Raw genomic sequence first — 19612 nt, forward strand, 5'->3', positions numbered from 1 at the left:
TTCCCCCAAAGCACTTGTGTCTCTGTGGGAATTGGGTAACTATCCGCTGAATGGACGACCTGTGCTCTGGGTCTGCTTCGTCTTAGTTTATTAAACAAATCAACAAGTACACAGTCCTGGCCCAGGGCTGGGGATGCAACAGGGTGCTAGACAACCATGATGGAACTTTCCCCGTGGAGTCCCCCGTGGGTGGAAAAGACAGCCAATCAGCAGCAGAGTCCAAATCCTATTAGGGGAGCAAAAGGTAGAGGCCTTGTGTGCTGCAGGTGTGGATCCAAGTAGGGACCACTGTAGCCCTAGTGGGCAGAGCCTTTGGGAGAAAGAGGGGTGGGAGCCCCAGCACTGTGTGTGTTGGTGTATGTGTATGAGAGAGAGTTAGGGGGTGCAGAGAACAGGCACCTTGGGGGGACAGAGTAGAGAAAGTGATGACGAAGTGGCAGGAGACCAGGACCTGAGATGCTGTGTTAGGGCACTGAGGCAATAGGGAGCCATGGATGATTGCTGGCAGGGAGGTACTTGATTGGGTTTTCATTCTGCAAAGATCCCTGTGACTACAGAGTGGAGATTGGATGGGGTGGGAGTGGCAGATAGAGGGTGGAGACCCCTGGGGAAGGGGATACCTTGAACAGCCCCCACTCCTCTGCAGTCCAGGGCAGCTGGAGGGCAAACCCCACTCTGTGGTGCTGAGGTCTCGTGGAAGAGAGATAATAAGTAAAATGCATGTGATTTAAAAAAGAAAGAAAGCCAGAATGGGATGTGGGAGTGCTGGGGCCAGCAGGACCTCCCAGAGGAGGTCATGTTTGAATAAAGGCCTGAAGGGGGCAAGAGAGGAACTGTTGGGGTGGCAGGGGAACAGCGAACAGCCGCTTGTGCAAAGGCCCCGAGGTGGGACTGTGCCTGTTTTTCACCAGGAAAATGGGAGTTGAGTGAGCCAGGTAGTGAAGGCAGGGAGGGCGAGAACTTGGGGAACTTGGAGGCCACAGGAGGACTTGGGCTTTTACTCTGGGTGAGGCTTTTACTCAGAGGGTTCTGAAAGCTTTGGAGGGACACATGGGTACTCAGGTGCTCATCGGCGCCCTCTGGCTGCCTGGGGGGAACAGACTGAGCCATGAGAGCCGGAGCCCAGAGACCTGGGAGAGGGCCACTGGGCTGGTACAGGGGGGGGGATGATGGAGCTAGACCAGGGAGGTGTCCAAGTGGTGGGGAGAAGTGAACAGATTCTGAAGGGGAGGCCACAGGAGCTGCCAGGTTGGATGGGGGGGAAAGAGGATGGGAGAGGGGTTCAGGATGACTATAGCTCCTGAGCGCCTAGGAGGACCAGCTGCCCACTGTTGAAATGTGGGGATATGGAAAGACGAGTGTTTGGCAGGGACCCTGCCCTTCATGATCCCACAGTTTCCTTCTTGAAGCAGGGCCATGTTCTGGGCACTCTCTGGGCAGCTGTTTGTCTGTTTGAGGTAGATCTGTTAGTCTGGAGTAGCAATGGGACAATGGCCTCAGAGAGGTCAAGCACCCTGCCCAAGGCACTAGGGCAGATTCCTACCCAGGGCCTGCCCCTTCCTCGCTCTGTCATGCCTGAGAGCTTCTTGGAGATGGGCCTGTGGAGCTGCTTTCTCAGGTTGCTGGTTTTGGGGAGGACAGTCTGCTGAGAGGGAACTGGAAGCAGGAAATACTGTGTGGAGGGGTGGGGCGGTGAGGGCCTCAGGACCCCCCCACTCAGACTCCCACCCACTAGAGCACAGAGGGTTGCCATAGCAGCCTTAGCGTAGGGCAAGCTAGAGGTGTCCCCTCTCCTCCAGTAGTCTCATCCTGCCCCACCCCAGGGCATCTGAAGATAGAGCCTGGGTTGCAACACCTACCACCAGGTTGCCACTGTAACCTGCCACTGTAACCTCCCACGCCCCTTGATTTGAGACAGACATGGGGATCAGGCCTCAGGCGCAAACACTGAGGCAGGTGGGCCGACCTGGTAGTCAGACACGTCTGGGGCCCAGTCCCTCTCTCATCCTGAGGGCAGTGAGCACTGTTTTCCTTGGGTTCATCTGAAGACCAAGGTGGCAACACATGCAGGTGTAGGCTCACCTGGTCCTGATGGTGTGGAACCTGCAGGAGGGCTTATCTCTGAGGACCATGGATCACACAAATCCCTCGGGGGACCTGGAGGAGGGGCTCTCCTAGCGCCCAGGGTCAAACCAGAGCTGGTGCCCATCTGGGGACCCTGCCTGGGTTCACAGCCCCCTTATCAGGTGGGTACCCCTAGGACCTCACTTTCCTCATCTGTGAAACATGGGTGTCCCCCTTCATTCAGTTCTTACGAGGATTAAAGGAGGCACGTGTGCACAGGGCTTGGTGCAGGGCGTGGTGTCTGCCGCTGTGCCTGGTACCTGGGGGGTCTGAGCACTGGTGATCCCAGCAGCACCCCGTCCCACGGTCTGAAAGGTTCCCCAAAATTGTGTGGCCCGGGTCCTGCCCTCCTCTCTGCCTCCCACCTCCCATGTGTCCTGACCCCTTTGTGACTTTCCCGGGGCTGATGTGACAAAGTGCCCTAGACTAGGTGGCTGTAAGACCAGAAATGTCTTGTCTCAGTTCTGGAGGCCGCAAGTCCAAGGTCGGGGTGTTGTCGGGGTTGGTTCCGTCTGGAGTCTCTTGAGACCACAATCTGTCCCAGGCCTTTCCCTGGCCGCTGTGGGGTGCCAGCCTTGTTGTGCCTTCGCTTGTTGAGCCATCACCCCAGTCTGCCTCCATCTTCACGTGGGGTTCTCCCTCTGTGCGTACTGTGTCCAAATTTTCTATTTTCAAAAGGACACCAGTCCTATTAGTTAGGGCCAGTCTTATTGACCTCATTGTAACTTGATTACTTGTTTTATTTATTGATTTTTTTAGAGAGAGAAATACCAGTTTGTTGTCCCACTTATTTATGCACTCACTGGTTGATTCTCGTATGTGCCCTGACCGGGGGATCGAACCCACAACCTTGATGTATCGGAACATTCTAACCAACTGGGCTACCTGGCAGGGCCTTGATTACTTCTTTTAAATACGGTTTCATTCTGAAATGCTGGGGGATAGGACTTGAACATACCTTTTTGGGGAGAGGATAAAACTCAATCCATAGTAACCCCTCCAAAGGCCTTGGCTCCCACATGCCTGTGCCGCCCCACCAGGTGGGCACCAGGTGACAAGTGAAACTCCAGTGTGGGGTGGGCACACAGTCAGGCCCGGAAGGGGGGGAATGGGAGCTGTAGATCCCAGCTCTCCTGAGAGGGCAGTTCTGAGTGTGCTTGGGGCTTCCTGGGGGAGCTGCTCCAGGGAGGGGTCGCGGGGAGCAGAGGGCAGCCCTTGGGAAACCCTTCTGTGGCCCTGAGACCTTGGTGCCTGGCCAGTGTGGGCCAGGCAGGCCCCCGCCTGGGGCAGACGCCCCTCTCCAACTGCCCCCACCACCGTTTGTCACTCACCCTGGTTCATTCGACATTAGTTTGAGGACCTACTGTATGCCTGGGTGCCAGGAAATGGTTCCAGGAGCTTCCATTCTCCTGGGGGTACAAAGAAAATTCACCAGTGGACAGGCAAAGTCGCACGGCGGGGACGTGGTTGGTGGTGACAGTGGTGGTGACTGCTGCAGGGGGCCCGCTGCACTCAGTGTGCCTGGCTCGGCTATGAGTGTTTCCTGGGCGTGAATCCCTCGGATCCTGAGGCTGTCCTGCGAGGCGCCCCCATTTTACTGAGAAGAGAACGGGGACACAGGAGGTCACAGGATGGCAGGGCCTGATAGGCGGGCCCTGACTGCAAGGCGCTGTGATATAGGGTGTGGGAGCCCCCGCGCCTCTGAAGAGTACTCGCCCTAACTGAGGTCTAAGGGGTGCAGAGCTGGGGATGCAGGCCAAGACCCTGTGGTGGGAACCTGTTGGCTAGAGCAGGGCGAGGGGGTGGGCAGCTGTTGCGGGTGTTCAGGCTAGGGAGCAATCTATCCAGATTGTCTTTGAAAAGACCCCTCTGTGGAAACAACCTAGTGCCTGTATTGCACAAACAGATAAATTGCGGTCTGTCCATACAGTGGAATATTACTCAGTCATAAAGAGGAATGGAGCACTGACGTGCTACAGCTTAGATGAACCCTGAAAACATCATGCTGAGTGAAAGAAGCCGGATACAAAGGGCCACATGTTGTGTGACTCCCTGTACATGAAATGTCCAGAGCAGGCAACTCTTCAGAGGCAGAAAGCAGGTGGTAGTTGCCAGGAGCTGGAGGGAGAGGAGAGAAGGGGTACTTAATAGTACTTAATAGGCACAGAGTTTCTGTCTGGGGTGATGGGAAAGTTTTGGAAATAGCCCTGATCTGCGCGGCTCGGTTGGTTGGTGCATCGTCCCATAACCGGAAGGCCGCTGGGTCAGTCCCTGGTGAGCGTGCAGGCCCAGGTGGCAGGCTCGGTCCCCCACTGGGGCACGTGCAGGAGGCAGCCAGTCAGTGTTTCTCGTGTTGATGTTTCTCTCTTTCCCTCCCTTCCTCCCTCACATTCTCAAATGAGAATAAAATAAACCCTTAAAATTACTTTTTAGTTAAAAAAAGTTTTAGAAATAGAATATGGTGGCGGTGACACAGCCTCAGAACATAGTTACTGCCACTGACTTGTATGGTTAAAATGACTAGTTTTGTTGTATGTAAATATGACCGTAATTTTTTGAAAGGCCCCTCCTCCTGAAGTGCAGGAGGAGAGGGGTCAGGGCCTCCGTGGGTGGACGGTGAGCCAGGTCTGGAGGGCAGCTGTAAAGCATGGGTGGGCACTGGGATGCTCTGGAGGTGCAGACCCCCGACTTGCTGCTGAACTGGAGGCGGGAGGTAAAGGACAGCGGAGCCCAAGGACTCTGACTGCTGAGGCTTTGGCCCCAGCCCTGGGAGGGTGGCGGCACGGTGGGCAGATGCGGGGCTGTGTTCCGGTCTGATCGGGCTGAAGGCCTGTCGGAGACTCCAAAGGAAGTGTAGGTGGTGAGGCGGGAGGCAGGGCTGGAGCTCAGATGGGACAGTCATCACAGCATAAATGGTGGCTAACGCCGTGAGTTTGGCTGGGATCCCTGAGAACAGGGTGTGGGCAGGGAAGAGGTATGGGGACCCCAGCGGGGTCCTGGGCTACAGCCTAGGAAGAGGGAAAGGAGCCATCCCCTCCGATGGGTGCTCCCTGTGCCCTGAGCCACACCGTGCTGCGGACAGCACCCTCTGAGGGGTCCCATCTGGCCCCCTGTGTATGTAGACTGTTGACCTTATCAGAACCCTGCAGGTTCAGACTACTGAGGGAACTGGGGTGGTGGAGGAGCACCTGCCCAAGGTCAGACAGCACGAAAGTGTGAGTCATGGCATAGCCATGGGGATCCTGACCCACATGGGTTAGCTGCCCTCAGAGCTGGGCACCCGAGCCTCCCCAGCATTAACCAGGTGCCAACCAGTTTAACTGCCTCAGGGAGAGCCAGGGAGGGGAGTGGCCATCAGCCTGGGATCACAGCCTCTCCTCAGCCTGACTGAGGCTGGGAGATGGGGTTGGGGGAGGAATGAGGTGGTAGGGAATACCCTTCCACCTAAATGCTGTGAAAGGAATCGAAAGTTCCACAGGCCGGGTCTCGTCAGGGTTGTGGGAGGAGACACAGCTTTGGGCAGTAGAGGGGCGATTCTACCGTGGGGTGAGGGAGGAGCAGAGAGCTGCCTCAGGAGCGGAGCCCTGGAATGCAGGGCTGCACTGTGAAGTCACTGTCCAGTGGTACATGAGAGGACACTGAGACCTGAACACTGAAAAGCTGCAGCAGGTGTTTGGGATCATGGGAAAGCAGTCCAGGAGGAGGGCACCCCTCAGGCAAAGGTGGGCCAGGGGGCAGAGGGAGGCTGGAGCATGTAAGAATGGAAGGATGGGAGAGCCTAGGAGCCCCGGATCACCAGCAGCCCCTAGACCCTGGTGAGGAACGGAGGCCCCAGTGGAGAGCAGAGGGATCTACGTCATTAAATGATATCTTCCTGAGTGGAGGGCAGGGGGGGAGGCCGGGAGGGGGAGGCCAGGACGATGTCCAGGTGCAGCTGGACTGTGGCTTGCTCCTGGGTGGGGATGTTGGGGACCAGAAACCGGCAGATTGGTGAGATTCTTTGGAGGCAGAGCCCACAGGACTTGCTGACAGAGTTTATGAAGGGAAGGGAAGAGGTGAGGAATTGAGGCAGGTTGGGGTCTGAGATTCGCTCCACAAACATTCGCTGCTGTGTGCCAGGCCTGTTCTAGAAGCTGGGAGTGGGGTCGTATACATAATAACCCAAAGATCCCTGCCTCTGCAGGGGCCACTCCATACACGAGGTAGTTACGTATGAACAGAGGCCCAAAGGTGAGGGAGTGCGGGGAGTGGCCTTATGGATAACCAACTGGCGGGCAAAAGGTAAATGTAGAGGACAAGAGCCCCTGGGGCCGGGCTCGGCTGGTGGAGAAACAGCAGGAGGCTGGAGTGGCGGAGCAGAGAGGGGGCCAGCGAGCCAACTGGACCAGTTGGTCAATAGGCTTCCTTTTGGCGGGGGCAGTAGCTGGGGCTCTGGATAGAGAGTCCAGACTGGAAATGAGAGATTTGGAAACTGTTGGGTAGTTGATGGTGTTCAGGCGGCCGGAGAGGCGCTGGGGTGACAGCGGGAGAGGACAGAGTGGGGGTTCGTACCCTGGAGGGCCGGCCCTCCCCAGGGGATGTGTTCCAGCAAGTTCCTGGCCAGGCTGGCGCTGCTGGGCCAGGGCCACATGTGGCAAACTGGGTGAAGATTCAGCAAAGGGCCCAGAGTGGAGATCTGGCATGCAACCTGAGAGCATCCAAGGGAAACGGAGGCAGCAAACAGTGGGAAGGAGGGACTGAAGGAGGAGATGTAGGGTCAGAGCCCAGCCCGGTGCTAGAGAAGCCCCGGTGAGGGGTGAGGGGACAGGCAGGCAGGCGGGGAGGGCTGCAGGAGGGGGCGCCCAGTCCTTGCCCCTTTCTCACCCTGCCTGGCCCTCCAGGGGACGGCACCCTCCCCGCCTGCCTGTCTCCACCTTATCTCTAAGGTCCCCTGGAAAGGAGAGAAGGGACTCAGTTGTCCCTGGTCCCCATCTGTGGCGCCAGCCAGCGGGATTCTAATTAGCTACCAGAGTGAGAGAGCCAGGAAGTAGGGGGCAGGGGGCAGGGCCTGGATTCCTGCCTGTGTTCCTCAGGGTGAGGCTGCAAGTCTGGTTCCCACCCTGGGTTCTCTGCTGGGGGAAGAATCCGGGCTGGAGGACCAATGGACAGGGTCAGGATTTCGGGATGGGGAAGAGGCTTCCAGTGGGTCCCTTTCCCCAGGATGTAGGGTCTGAGGCCTGGCTGGTAACATCCTGGGTGCCAAAACAGGTGTGCCTGTCTGTTGGGGGTGGGGGGTGAGAGCACAGTGTGAGCTAGAGGCCCTGGAGGGGGGCAGTCTCTAGCCAGAGGGTACAGCTTCCATCAGTGGCGGTGCTGGACTTGGACTGGCCTCTTGGGCCTGCAGGCCAGGTGCTCTTGGCCACCAGCAGGAGGGAGTGGCCCAAAAGCCCCTTGTCCTGGGCCTACTGAGGAGTGGCCCCCACCTCACTCTCTCTGTCCTCCCCAGGCTGGTGGCCCAGGCTGTGGTGCCCACCTGGTGATGAGGGGCAAGGACCCCTGCACAAGCCACTAAGAGCCTCGGAAACGCCCCCAGCTGTTGCCATGGCCCGCCTGGCCGCCGTGCTCTGGAGTCTCTGCATCACTGCCGTCCTGGTCACCTCAGCCACCCAAGGTAGGTGCTGCTGTGGCTGTGCCTCCAAAACTCAGTCAGGAGGGTGGGTGACACGTTGAAATACCTCTGGACCACTGGTTAAAGCCTCTACCCCATCCACACCTCAGAGGAAGACCTGGTGGTTACACACCCCCAGCACCATTCACCCCCAACACCCAGGGGTCCCAGAGCCTGGGATGCAGGCTGTGGCACCCTGGGACCTTCCTGGTGAGCTGAGGCTCGTGTGTGTGTGTGTGTGTGTGTGTGTGTGTGTGATTACATCGCCCGGCTCTCACTGGGAAGAGGCTTAATTAAAGTGTGCCCATTGACATTTATTTAAAAACAACTAACTACCCAGCTCAGCCCTATGCCGGCCCTGGGATCTTGTGCATGCCACAGCTAGTGCCCTGGGCCTTCCTGCCCACCCTCCCTCACCAGTTACTCAGTTGCAGTCCCCATAGCGGGCGAGGGCAAAGTGAGGAGGGAGGCAGAGAGAAGGGGCCTGCTGGCCTTGCCTCTCCCTCTGGGCATGGACCCTGCCCACCGCTTCCTGCTTCCCAGTGTCCCATCATATAGTCCCACCTTCAGAAAGCCACCAAAGGGGGGAGGCCATTATTCAACCATGCCCCTGGGCCTTGGCACTGCTTTGGCTAGCTGGCACCTTCTGCTACCCCAGTACCCGAGTTCTCTGCCCATAGCCCCAGCTGGGGTGGGAGGGGCTGCTTTTCTCCCCAGACCCATCTGAGCCAGCACTCCACCCCCGGCCTGCTCCCAGACCCAAGAAGGGCTAAAATTAGCTGTGGAAGCAGATGGTACTGGAGGAACATGTAAAACTTTCCCCCAAGTGGGACAACTCACCCCAGAAAACCCCAGGGGCCTAGCTGCCATTCTCCATGGGTCCCCTGCCAACAGTGGAGGGACCCTAGCTCAGAAAAGGGGACTGCGTAGCTCTGCTGCCATCATGCACTGGTCCCTTCTCTGTATCTACAGATTGCAGGGGGCCCGGTGTTGGGGCCTGTGAGCCACTCTGTACATCCCCGCTCCCCGCTGGCGCCCAACAGGTCCTGGCTGGGACCAGTGTCTGGGAAGGTGGCTGCCCCTGCCAAGCCTGCTTTGTCCTGCAGGGACTGGCTGCCCTAATCATCTTAATAACAACAATAATTAGCACCCTGTTGCCTCACTGTGTGCTGCTGCATCCCTCCCCCATCCTGGTTCTGCAAGGTGAGAGGTGTCAGCCCCTTAGGGAAGGGAACAGGCACAGACTGGACAAAGTGACTGGACAGTGACTGGACAAAGCCACAAGCCAGGGAGTGGCCGAGCTGGGATTCAAACCCATCAGTCCAAGCTTTCAGTCCCTCCATGGCATGTGACGGGGACTGGCACGTGATAATGTGACCCCACTAAGATCTGGGTCTGCCCAGGGTGTGCTCTGTCACTCACACAGCCTGGGAGGGTCCCAGATGGCATGAGGAGGCACCTCCAGTGGCACCCTCCCCCTTCACAGTACCACACTCAGCTCTTCCTTCACAAACATGCATTAATCCTGGGCTATGGGTTCCCATTTTATAGATTAGGGAACTGAGGCCTAGGGAGGCTACAGGGGTGGCTGTCCAAAGGAACGCGCATCAGAATTGCTGGTGGGTGCGTAGATCCAAAGGCTCCTGGCTTCACCCCAAGATCGTGATTCAGCAGGCCTCAAGGTAGGGTGGCCATCGTTTGCATTCTGAACCAGCTGCCCTGAGATTCTGGTGCTGCTGATCCCTTCTCATACTGTGAGAAGCCCTGGCTGGGCCAAGGGACGTGCCAGGCCTGTCAGCTGGAAAGTGGAAAAGTCAAGATCTGTGGTTTCTGCCAGAATATGAGTGATTGTCCCCAGCCCCCATGCCACTTCTCCTTGTGCGGGGTGGTGTGAGTTTAGGGAAGCACTCAAGATCACCCTCACTTTTGACACTAATTGCAGTTTAGGGGTCCCTCAGACCAGCCTCAGGTTTGATGGTTTGCTGGAAGGATTTGTAGCATTCAGAAATGCCGTTAAACTTAGTTACGGTTTAAGCCAAGAGAAGAGGTGCATGGGGCAGCATCCAGGCAGGTTCCACGCGTGGAGCTTGCAGTTGTCCTTCTCTATGGAGTTGTGGACAGCGTTAACTCTCCTAGCAGTGCTGGGTGACAACACACCTGGTGAGCCGCCAACATGGGCAGCTCCCCTGAGCCTTGGGTCCCCCACCATTACTGGGGCTCAGTCACGAAGATCACCCTTTGGCTGACTTTGATCTCAGCCCCCCCAGAAATCACCTGATGCCTCATGACCCAAAGCTCCCACCTGAAACCACATTCTTAGTGTCCTAGCTTGTCAGGGCTGCTGTAACCAAGTGCCACAGACTGAGGGGCTTAAACAGCAGAAATGTATTTCCTCACGGTGCTAGAGGCTGGAATCCCAAGATTGAGGCATGGCCTGGGGTGGTTCCTTCTAGGGGCCCTAAGGGAAGTATTTGTTCTGGGCTTCTCTCTGGCTTGTAGATGGCCAGCTCCTACCTCCGTCTCCTCATGACCTTCCCTCTGGTGTGTCTCTCTATCCAAATTCCCTTTTTTTATATTGAATTAGAGCCCATCTTCATGGACTCCTTTGAATTTGATTATCTCTGTAAAGACCCTAACTCTAAATTTGGTCACATTCTCAGGTCCTAGGGGTTAGGACTTCAGATGGGAACTTGATGAGGGGGACAAGACACAATAACAGTTAGCACAGAACTGTCTGGGCACAGACAATCTGGCATTGCCAGAGACCCCCAGGTAAACACTCTGTTTTTTTAAAGATTTTGTTTATTTATTTTTAGACAAAAGGGAAGGGTGGGAGAAAGGGAGAAAAACATCAGTGTGTAGTTGCCTCTCATGTGTCCCCTACTGGGGACCTGGCCCACAATCCAGGCATGTGGCGTGACCAGGAATCAAACCAGCCACCCTTCGGTTTGCAGGCTGGTGCTCAGTCCATGAGCCCCACCAGCCAGGGCTAAACAGACACTGGCTATCATCAGGCAGAACATTTCAAGGACTTGAAGGTTCTCCCAGGTCCTGAGGCAAAGGCCAAACTCTTTTTGAGCAGATTTATAACCTTACCATACATTGGGTACACTGAGAAGTCCATTTTACAGATGAATAAGCTGAGGTTCGGACAGCTTGTGTCCCAGATGCAGCCAAGGTGCAGGCGGCGCCTTGTCTGTGGGGTCTTTACTCCCTTCCCTGTGCTGAGTGTGACACCCTCCCCTGTTCCCACAGGCCTGAGCCGGGCTGGGCTCCCATTTGGGCTGATGCGCCGGGAGCTGGCATGCGAAGGCTACCCCATTGAGCTGCGGTGTCCAGGCAGCGATGTCATCATGGTGGAAAATGCCAACTACGGACGCACAGACGACAAGATCTGTGACGCTGACCCTTTCCAGATGGAGAATGTGCAGTGCTACCTGCCAGATGCCTTCAAGATTATGTCGCAGAGGTGAGGGGCCCCTCCGGGCTTTCGGAGGAGCAGTGACAGCAGTTCCTGGAGTCCCTGAATAAAGCGCCTGTCCTCTGTGCACCTCCCGGACAGTGCACCGTTTACCTTCCGTCTTCTGTGCGTTCCACACACGTTTCCCAAGCACCTTCTCTGCTGTTTGCAGGTGCAATCCAACAGCAAAGAAGCCCCAGCCCATCCACCACTCGGCTGGTCTCCCCACCAGTCTGTACCCCCCGCCCCCCGACATACACACATGAGCATGTTGCCTCCAGAAGCTCATAGGGACACAGTGAGGGCCTGCAGTGCAGAAGCTGTGGCAGTCGATCACAGGTGTTGGGGGAGTGGAGGGAGGGCCCAGAGTCTGGTCAGGCTCTCCTGAGCTAGTAATGTCTGAATGCAGATGACAGAAAGGCATGTGAGTCCCTGAGTGTGCATGGACTTCTTTGACTGTGTGTGTGCGTGAATGTGAGTGAGTTGGGGGTGTGCCGGGCAGAGGCACTGCGTGTTCAAAGCTGCAGAAGTCTCTCTCACACCCACAGCCAGTGCACTTACAGCTGGTCAGTGTTTTCTTCAAATTATACTGACTTGACCACTGTTCGTACCAAGTCCATGTCTGCCCCCAACCAGTATCTTCTGCCCCCTCTCCTTGTCCCCTCTTGCCAGCTACAGCCTATTCCCTCCACAGCAGCCAGAGGGCGTGGGTGAGCACCTGAATTTGGGCACATCCCTCTTCTGCTCAGAACTCTCCCTGGCTCCCACCTCACTCAGAACCAACTCCTAAGCCCTCCCTCAGCCTGTGAGGCCCTGCACACTCTGCCCATTCCTCTCCCAGCCCTTACCTGCTTCATGCTCCCCCTCAATTCCATCCAGCCACCTGCTCTTTACACATATCAGGCATCTTCTCCCAAGGGCTTGCTTTGGGCCTGTTCATCAGCTGTTCCCCCAACCACCTGGCTCCTCCCTCCCCTCATTCAGGGATTTTTCACCCAACTGTCCTCTCCTCCAGGCCTGCCTGCCCACCCTCTCTAAAATCGCAGCTCCCCCCTTCCTTGCCCCTTCACTGCTTTGTTTCTCTCCTAGCCCTGACTTCCACCTACAATTCCATCAGATATTTTGCCTCTTTATGTTGCTTATTTTCTGTCTTCCCTCGCTGGACTGTCAGCCCCATGGGGACAGGAAGCTTTGTCTGTCACTGCTGTGTCTGCAGCAGGCACTCACTGAATTTTTGCCAAATACTTGCAGAAATGTAGGATTCACTCCAGGACCTGGGCACAGAATTGGAGAAGGGAAGGAGGGCTCAGGCCAGCTCTGCAGCTCCTTGACTGCTGGCAAAGGATTCTAGAGTATGTCACTGGGCAGGGTCCCTGAGTGCCTCCAGAGAGTTTTGGGCTTAGCCCGACTGGCCAGGCTGGAGCCACCTCAGCCCCCCTCTCCCACCCTTACTCTCTCCGGAACCCATCACTCCTCCAATAATCTTGCCCCCTTTCCCCTTCCACTCTCCCCTGCGTGGGTGAGCTTCCAAGTCTTTCCTTGGGTGGTGCCCCTTCTCCTTGGGAACCCCTTTCCTCCTCCTCCCTGCCTCTCCCAATTCTCCCTCAGAGTTCACCAGCACCTAGCACAGCAGCCGGCCCTGATCCGATGCTCCTGAGTTCTCAGTTCCAGAGGGGCTGATGCTGAGCAGTGTGGTTGCCAGGACTAAGGGGGTGTCAGGAGGCTGCTGCTCCATTGTCTTTAAACCTGGAGGTGCTTTGTATCAGGGCACAGCTTACTGCTCTGACAAAGACACCGCAAAATAAGTATAGTGATTGGAGCTGAGCAGACCTTCTGACCCTGCTTCCCTGACTTGGTGCCTCCCTGCACCTGTCATAGGCACTTCAGCTGCAGGTGGTCTGGGACATGCAGTCTCAAGTTGGAAGGCCAGCGGCTTTCTTTTTTCTACTTGATACTGAAGTGAAATTGATATGACAAAATTCAGTCTTATTTTATTTTTAAAGATTTTACTCATTTCTAGCCCTGGCTGGTGTAGCTCAGTGGATTGAGCGCAGGACCGTGAACCAGAGGATCGTAGTTTGATGCTCAGTCGGGGCACATGCCTGGGTTGCAGGCCAGTTCCCGGCGGGGGACGCACGAGAGGCAACCATACGTTGATGTTCCTCTCCCTCTCTCCTTCCCTTCCCCTCTACAGATAAATAAATAAATAAATAAGAATTTACTCATTTCTAGAGAGAGGGGAAGGGAGGGAGAAAGAGAGGGAGAGAAACGTCAATGTGTGGTTGCCTCTCACATGCCCCCAATGAGGGCAACCCAGGCATGTGCCCTGATTGGGAATTGAACCTGCCACCCTTTGGTTCACAGGCCGGCACTCAGACCACGGAGTCATACCAGCCAGGGCCAAAATTCACTGTTTTAAAGTGAACTATTTCGTATATCTTATTGGTATTGCAACCACCATGCCTACCTAGTTCCAGAACATTTTCATTGTCCCAGAAGGAAATCCTGTACCCATTGGCAGTCACTTCCCATCCCCTCCTCCTCCTGGCCAGCCACTAATCTCTTCTCTGTCTCTTTCTGGACATTTCACTTGAACAGAGTCATGAAACGTGGCCTTTGTGTCTGGCTTCTCTCCCTCGGTGTAATGTTTCAAAGTCCATCCTCTTCAGGGAGTGTCAGCGCTCCGTTCCTTTTCATGGCTGAGGAATAGTCCCTCGTATGGATGGACCGTGTTTCGTTTACCTGTTCACTGGCCGATGGACATCTGAGTTTCCCTACCTTTGGGCAGTTGTGCGAATGATGCTGCTGTGCATATTCCTGCACAAGCAGCATTTTAAGCACTTGCTCTCAGTTCTTTTGGAAATAGAACAAGGAGTGGAGTTTTGGGTCAATAGGTAACTCTGCTTAACCTTCTGAGGCCAAAGTTCTATTTTGAAAGAAGGGATTGAGGGGGTGAGCGTGCGCAGACCCTCATTCGTTCAAGTCGGGGTCGAACAGAGCAGCCCCTTTTGCCTCACACCTGCCCTCCCCCCACACCTCCCCCCTACATGGCTTCCTGCACCCCCGTCAGGTCACTGTGCTGCGGCTGAAACCCGGGCTGCTCCAGGAAACGGAGACCCTGACTGTGGGGACACACCATGGAGGAGAAACACCTTTTCATTGTTGTTAAGTGGGCCTCACTGTACATGTTAGCCACGCCCTGAGAAGCTAATAGGCACTCCCAGGTCCCCGTGGGGGACCAAGGATGGCTTCACGATGAGGCGAGGACTCTCCCCGTCCTGGCTGCTCTGGCCGCAGATCCATCCTCACAGTAGCGCTGTCCAAAGACGTGGACACAGACGGACACTGTGAGCCTTTCATGAATAGCACGTTTGCAAAGACACTGCCTCCTGTGTGTGGCTTCCCATCTTACTCTTCACGAACAAAGGAGGGGCTTTACCGTCAATTTAGTGAAAAGCAGCAAGGATGTGATAACACCAGTGGCACACAGGTAGGATGGAAGTGATGAAGCTCCCATCCTGTCAGTGATGAAGGTGGCTGGGGAGCAGTTCAAGGGGTGGTACCCTGGTCCCAGCCCTGATCTCGTTGCCATGCTGGGGTGGAGAGTAAAGAAACCTGTCTAGTGGGAAAGAGAGCGCAGGCAGGAAGTAGAAAACAGTGCCCACAGAAGGTGCCTGGCCTGGGTCTCCATGGTTCCTTCCCAATTTGGGGATGTCCATTCCTGTCCTTACCCCAGAGACCCCCCAGTTCTAGGCCTGTCTTATCCCAGCTCCCATTTTTCCTCTACAGGTGTAATAACCGCACCCAGTGCGTTGTGGTTGCCGGCTCTGATGCCTTTCCTGACCCCTGTCCTGGGACCTACAAGTACCTGGAGGTGCAGTACGACTGTGTCCCCTACAGTGAGTCTTCTTGTTCCTCGTGCGGACATGGGCCCTTCCCCCACCCAGAGTGAGTGAGGAGGAGATACCTTGACACACACACACACACACACACACACACACAACCAAGTCAGGGCCAGGTTCATGGAGGAGAACTGGGCCTGTTCCCTCCCTCACACATTCTTTTCTCCTAGTCACCCTTGTCCACACTCAGTGCCTGCCCCTCTCCTCCCCGACCCCCCAGCCACCACCATAGACTGCACCTTTCCAGGGGCACCTTCTCCAACTCCTGTTACCCTGGCCCACTTGCTTTGCTTCTTCATGTGCCTCTGGCTTGTTTACATACTTCAAGGCCACACCTCCATACTCTGCTCCTCACACTTACATCTCCCCTCAACCCTACCGCCCTCCAATCCCTCTTTGTCCCTTTTCTTCTCTCATCCCTTCCCTTCCTGAACCCCACCCTTACGCACTTGCTCTTCCCTCTCAGGCACCATGCTTCCTCTCTGCACTCTCCTTTCTCTTGTCCTCACCCTTCACAAGCCCCTACTCCTGCCCCTTACCAGTCCTGGCAGCTGGACTCTATGCTCACAGAGCGGCAGACCACCACTGAGGCCTCGTGGCAGATTCAGTGTGTAGGGCTGGAGGCATCTTCCACAGATTTCTATCTCTTAGTTGGTTTGCCTCTTACCATAAGAGCACTGCCTGTTTGCAAGGAAGTGCCGTGGTATTGGACTGAGAGGGGCCCCCAGGAAGCCTAAGGAAGGTTATCTCGGGAGCCAGAGGCCTGGCTTTCTTGCACCTGGCCGAGGAGAGCAGACAAACACAGGGTCTCTCCTCCTCAGCACCCCGCCCTTAACACCATCCATCCTTCTTTCCTACCCTCAGACTTCCCTCTGCCTCCCTTCTCCTTCCCCCAGCCCCCCAGCTTCACGTAGCCAACCTGGAGGTGGGGCCTCTGGGAAGACGGGGAGGAGGCAGGGCCACCAGAGAGTGTTTGGGGTGGGGGTGGGGAACAGGTGCCCGCCCGAGACTCGTCCTCCTCTCCCCTCCCACTCCAGCCTCTGCCCCCAACCTTTGATTTCTCCTCGCAGGCAACGGTCTACACTGGGGAAAACAGGATCGCTTCTGTGCTCCCATAAGTTTCTTCTTTTACTCCTCACCCTTTGCTTTCAGCAACCGAGGCCTCCAGCCACTACCTGAGGGGGACGCCCATCTGATCCTTGAAGCCTTCCCACAGCACTGGGGACATTGCCTACCCCCAGGGCTGGGGCAGCAGGGAAGGAGGGCAGGAGGTGGGGAACTCAGCACAGCAGGGAAATCGGGCTGGGTCCAAAGCTTGGCTAAGCTCTTGAATTCTTCTGGCTCTGTAACTTGAGCAAATAACTTAATTTCTCTGGGCCGCTGTAGGGGAGGCAAGAGTCAAGGAGGTGGTGTGGACAAAGCATCTGGCCCAGGGCCAGCCTCCGAGTCTGCTCCCAGTGGCAGTGGCCATATCCTCACCCCCAGCGCTCAGACCCAGCCTGGGTCAGGATGTGCTCAGTAATGGTCCAAGTGCCCCTTTAAGCTGGCTGAACCTGCATATTCATCTGTGGTGGGGGAATGGACCAAACACCTTCCCTGGAATGCTGCCAGGAATAGAGAGAACACGGATAACGCTCCCCATGTGCCCTGGGCCATAGGTGTGAAGGCAGTGGTGCCCGTCTTTGCCAGCTGTGTGACCTCAGCCGTGTTGCTTCAGTTCACGGAGCCTCTGTTTCCCCAGCTATATAGACGGGGTTCTCAAGGCTGCCCAGGAAGTGCCTACTATGGTCCCTGACACCTAGTGAGTGCTGGGCACTTGCCGGGTAGTCATTGTTTCTGCTAGAACTAACAATTATTGTTATTGCTATTAGTAATCAAAAGTAAAACTAACAACAGATGATGAACCCAGTTCCTCCTGAGGCAGATGGGTTAAAGGGCAGGAAAAAAATCCCTTGGTCCAAGTGGAGCCCAGAGTGGATGCCACACAGGTAAAGAAGCAGGGAAAAAGTTTAGAGGGCTTGGATAGGAAAAGGGTGGAGAGACCTGGGGCCGACCCCCGGGGTGGGCAGGAACGTGACCCACAGAGACCAGGAGGTAGGCAGGTCAGCCCCGGGGATGGGTAAGCCCCCAGTCTGATGGGAGAGAGCTGTCCTGAGCTCTGGGAGAGACAGGACACACACATGCAAACACACACAGTGGTGGTGTGGGGGGCACAGTGGGCTGTGTGTGTTCTAGACAGGCAGACCTGAGGGCTAGCTTCTGGTCTCAGAGGTCGGGGGCTGGGATTACTGGGAGGATTGAAGCTAGGCCACAGAACAGGGAGGCTGGGCACTCACTTGTCCCCAAACGTTTGCTGAGCACCTCCTGTGTTCCAGGCCCTGGATGAGACGCTGGGAAGGCAGCTACACCCTGCCCCTGTGGAACTCCCTGCTCCTACCTCCAGAGAGGTGGTAGAAGAGCCAGGCCCTGGACCAAGGTTCCTGAAGGGCCAGGGGCACAGAGCCTGAGGCTTCAGAGGCTGGGGTGATCCCAGTGCTGGTGCAGGCCTGTCGGTGGGTGTAGGGACTACCCACGGGGAGGGGGCAGTGGTGTGTGGGACCCCCGCACACACACATTGGACAGGCCCGACTAACGCTGGATTTGCCTTGCAGCTATGCACAATCTAACCATGCCCCCTTCCTCCCCCAGGTATACCGGCCCACCAAGCAGCGGGTGGCGTGGAGCTCCTGGCTCCTGGGGCCCCCAGGGGGGTTGCTGGGCAGAGAAATTGAGTCTCGGGGGAGTGTGTGCCACCTGCTGTCCTGCCCTGTCTGTGATGTCTCCCCAGCCCAGCCTCTCCCTCTCTGCCTCTGTTTCCCTACCCCAGCTCTTTGAGGCTCAGAGAGGCTCGCCTGTCTGTCTCTCAGTCATCCTGTGTCCATTCTGTTGCCCTTTCTCTGTGTTGGCTTTTCTGGGTTGTGAGGGCTTGGGGGAACCCAGCTGGACTCGGGCGAGGCCAGCACAGACTGGGAAGGAGTTCAGCCTGTTCTCAGCTCTGGGTACCCAGGTCCCAGAAGGTACTGAACCCCTTCCCCTGGGCCCCTGGTTCTGGAAGGAGGGCAGCAGGCAGGGTTGGAGGGGATCAGAGTGTCCCCTCTACCACTCCCTCCCTGGTGCCCTCCTAACCAGAGCCTACTTCCCACCCAGCCTGGACTCCCCTCTCCCATGAGGGTGCCCACTCACATCTGAAGGCATGGTCCTCCTACCTGCCTGTAGCCCCTTCACCCCGTGTCTCTTGGTCTCTGTCTTCCTATGTGTTTTCCCCTCCCTGTGACTGTCTCTCCCATGACCTCTTGCCCCAACCCCACCCCAGAGGAAGGGACTTGGGGGGTGGGGGCTGAGCCGATGCTACGTTTGGGGTTGGGGAACCAAGAGTGAGGAAAGAAAGGAAAAGGGGGCATGTTGCCAAAAAAGAAACGAAAGCAATTTAATCTCTTTTTTTTTCTCTTTTTTTCTTGCGCATTTTTTTTTCAATTTGTTTTTTCTCTCTCTTCCGATGCTTAAAGTAGAAGTGGAGCAGAAAGGTAAACGCACTGTTACCAATGCTAACCCCTAACTCACACTTTGTTTTACCTGTACCATACTTATGTGACCTGCCCTCCCCTCTTGGCCCCTTCTTCTCCCATCCCTCCAACTGGGTCCAGTTGCTAGCCCCCACCCCAGGTGTCCTCCCAGTGGGGCCAGCCCTGGTCCAGCCGTGGGCAACTTCACCCTCCAGACACCTGAGGAAGCTCCTCTCTGAGTACACGGCCAGGACCTTCTCTCTCTCTCTCTCTCTCTCTCTCTCTCTCTGTCTCTCTTTCTTTCTGTCTCACCCTGTCCCTCCTTCCTCGTCCCTGGCCCTGCCAAGGGGACCTGGCCCTCTCTCATCCTTCTTTTGCCTCCTTCAGGAGAAGTTTGTAAGCATCCTGGGTGGGTGGGGACCCCCTTCCCTGGCTCCCGACTGGGGGCGGGGTGGGGGGCACTGGGTGAGCCGTCTTTCTCCTCTCTTCTTCCTGCCCCAACTTTGGTAACTTACGTCCAGTTGGGGGAGGCAGGATGGAGGGGACACGTTTGTTTGCCTTCTGGAGAGCAGATTCGCCCAATCTCTCGGGCTCCTGGTGGCTTAAGTTCCTTCTGGTTTGGCGTTTTCAAGGCCCAGAGCTGTTTTGGAGCGCAGAGCACCAGTTTCCCCCACCCCCAACCCCCAACTTCAACCTGCTGCGGGGCCCACCCCTGGGGAGGGGTATAAACTGTCCCCAGCCCTGGGAGGGCAGCCTGTCAAATCGGGGTGGGGGGCAAAGGGGTGGGGATGGGCCTCACGGTGGGGGGAGCGTGGGGTGGGGGAGCATTTTTCTCTGGTTCTGAAACACTTGCAAAGCTGCAGTCAGGGTTTCTTCTGGGCTGTCGTGGTTAGAAGACCAGGGAGAGTGGGGAGGGGACCAGGGAGAGATATGGGGA

At 56.4% G+C, this 19612-nt stretch overlaps 1 protein-coding gene across 8 annotated transcripts in view; it reads left to right on the top strand.

Annotated features, from left to right (window-relative positions):
- Positions 1–19612, top strand: part of ADGRL1 (adhesion G protein-coupled receptor L1) — a 45319-nt gene that overhangs the window by 8407 nt on the left and 17300 nt on the right. For 2 of the 8 annotated variants that reach the window (XM_037041795.1, XM_037041794.1), the window contains exons 2-5: positions 7610–7774; positions 11027–11240; positions 15021–15130; positions 18682–18696. In XM_037041795.1, the coding sequence (XP_036897690.1) occupies positions 7705–7774; positions 11027–11240; positions 15021–15130; positions 18682–18696 (409 nt within the window). In that variant the 5' untranslated portion in view covers positions 7610–7704. The other 6 variants (XM_037041793.1, XM_037041796.1, XM_037041797.1 and 3 more) reach the window with 5 other exon arrangements.

This window comes from Sturnira hondurensis, unplaced genomic scaffold, assembly GCF_014824575.4.
Source record: "Sturnira hondurensis isolate 20B ecotype Veracruz unplaced genomic scaffold, ASM1482457v3 Scaffold0003213, whole genome shotgun sequence".
In the NCBI taxonomy this organism is placed as follows: Eukaryota; Metazoa; Chordata; class Mammalia; order Chiroptera; family Phyllostomidae; genus Sturnira; species Sturnira hondurensis.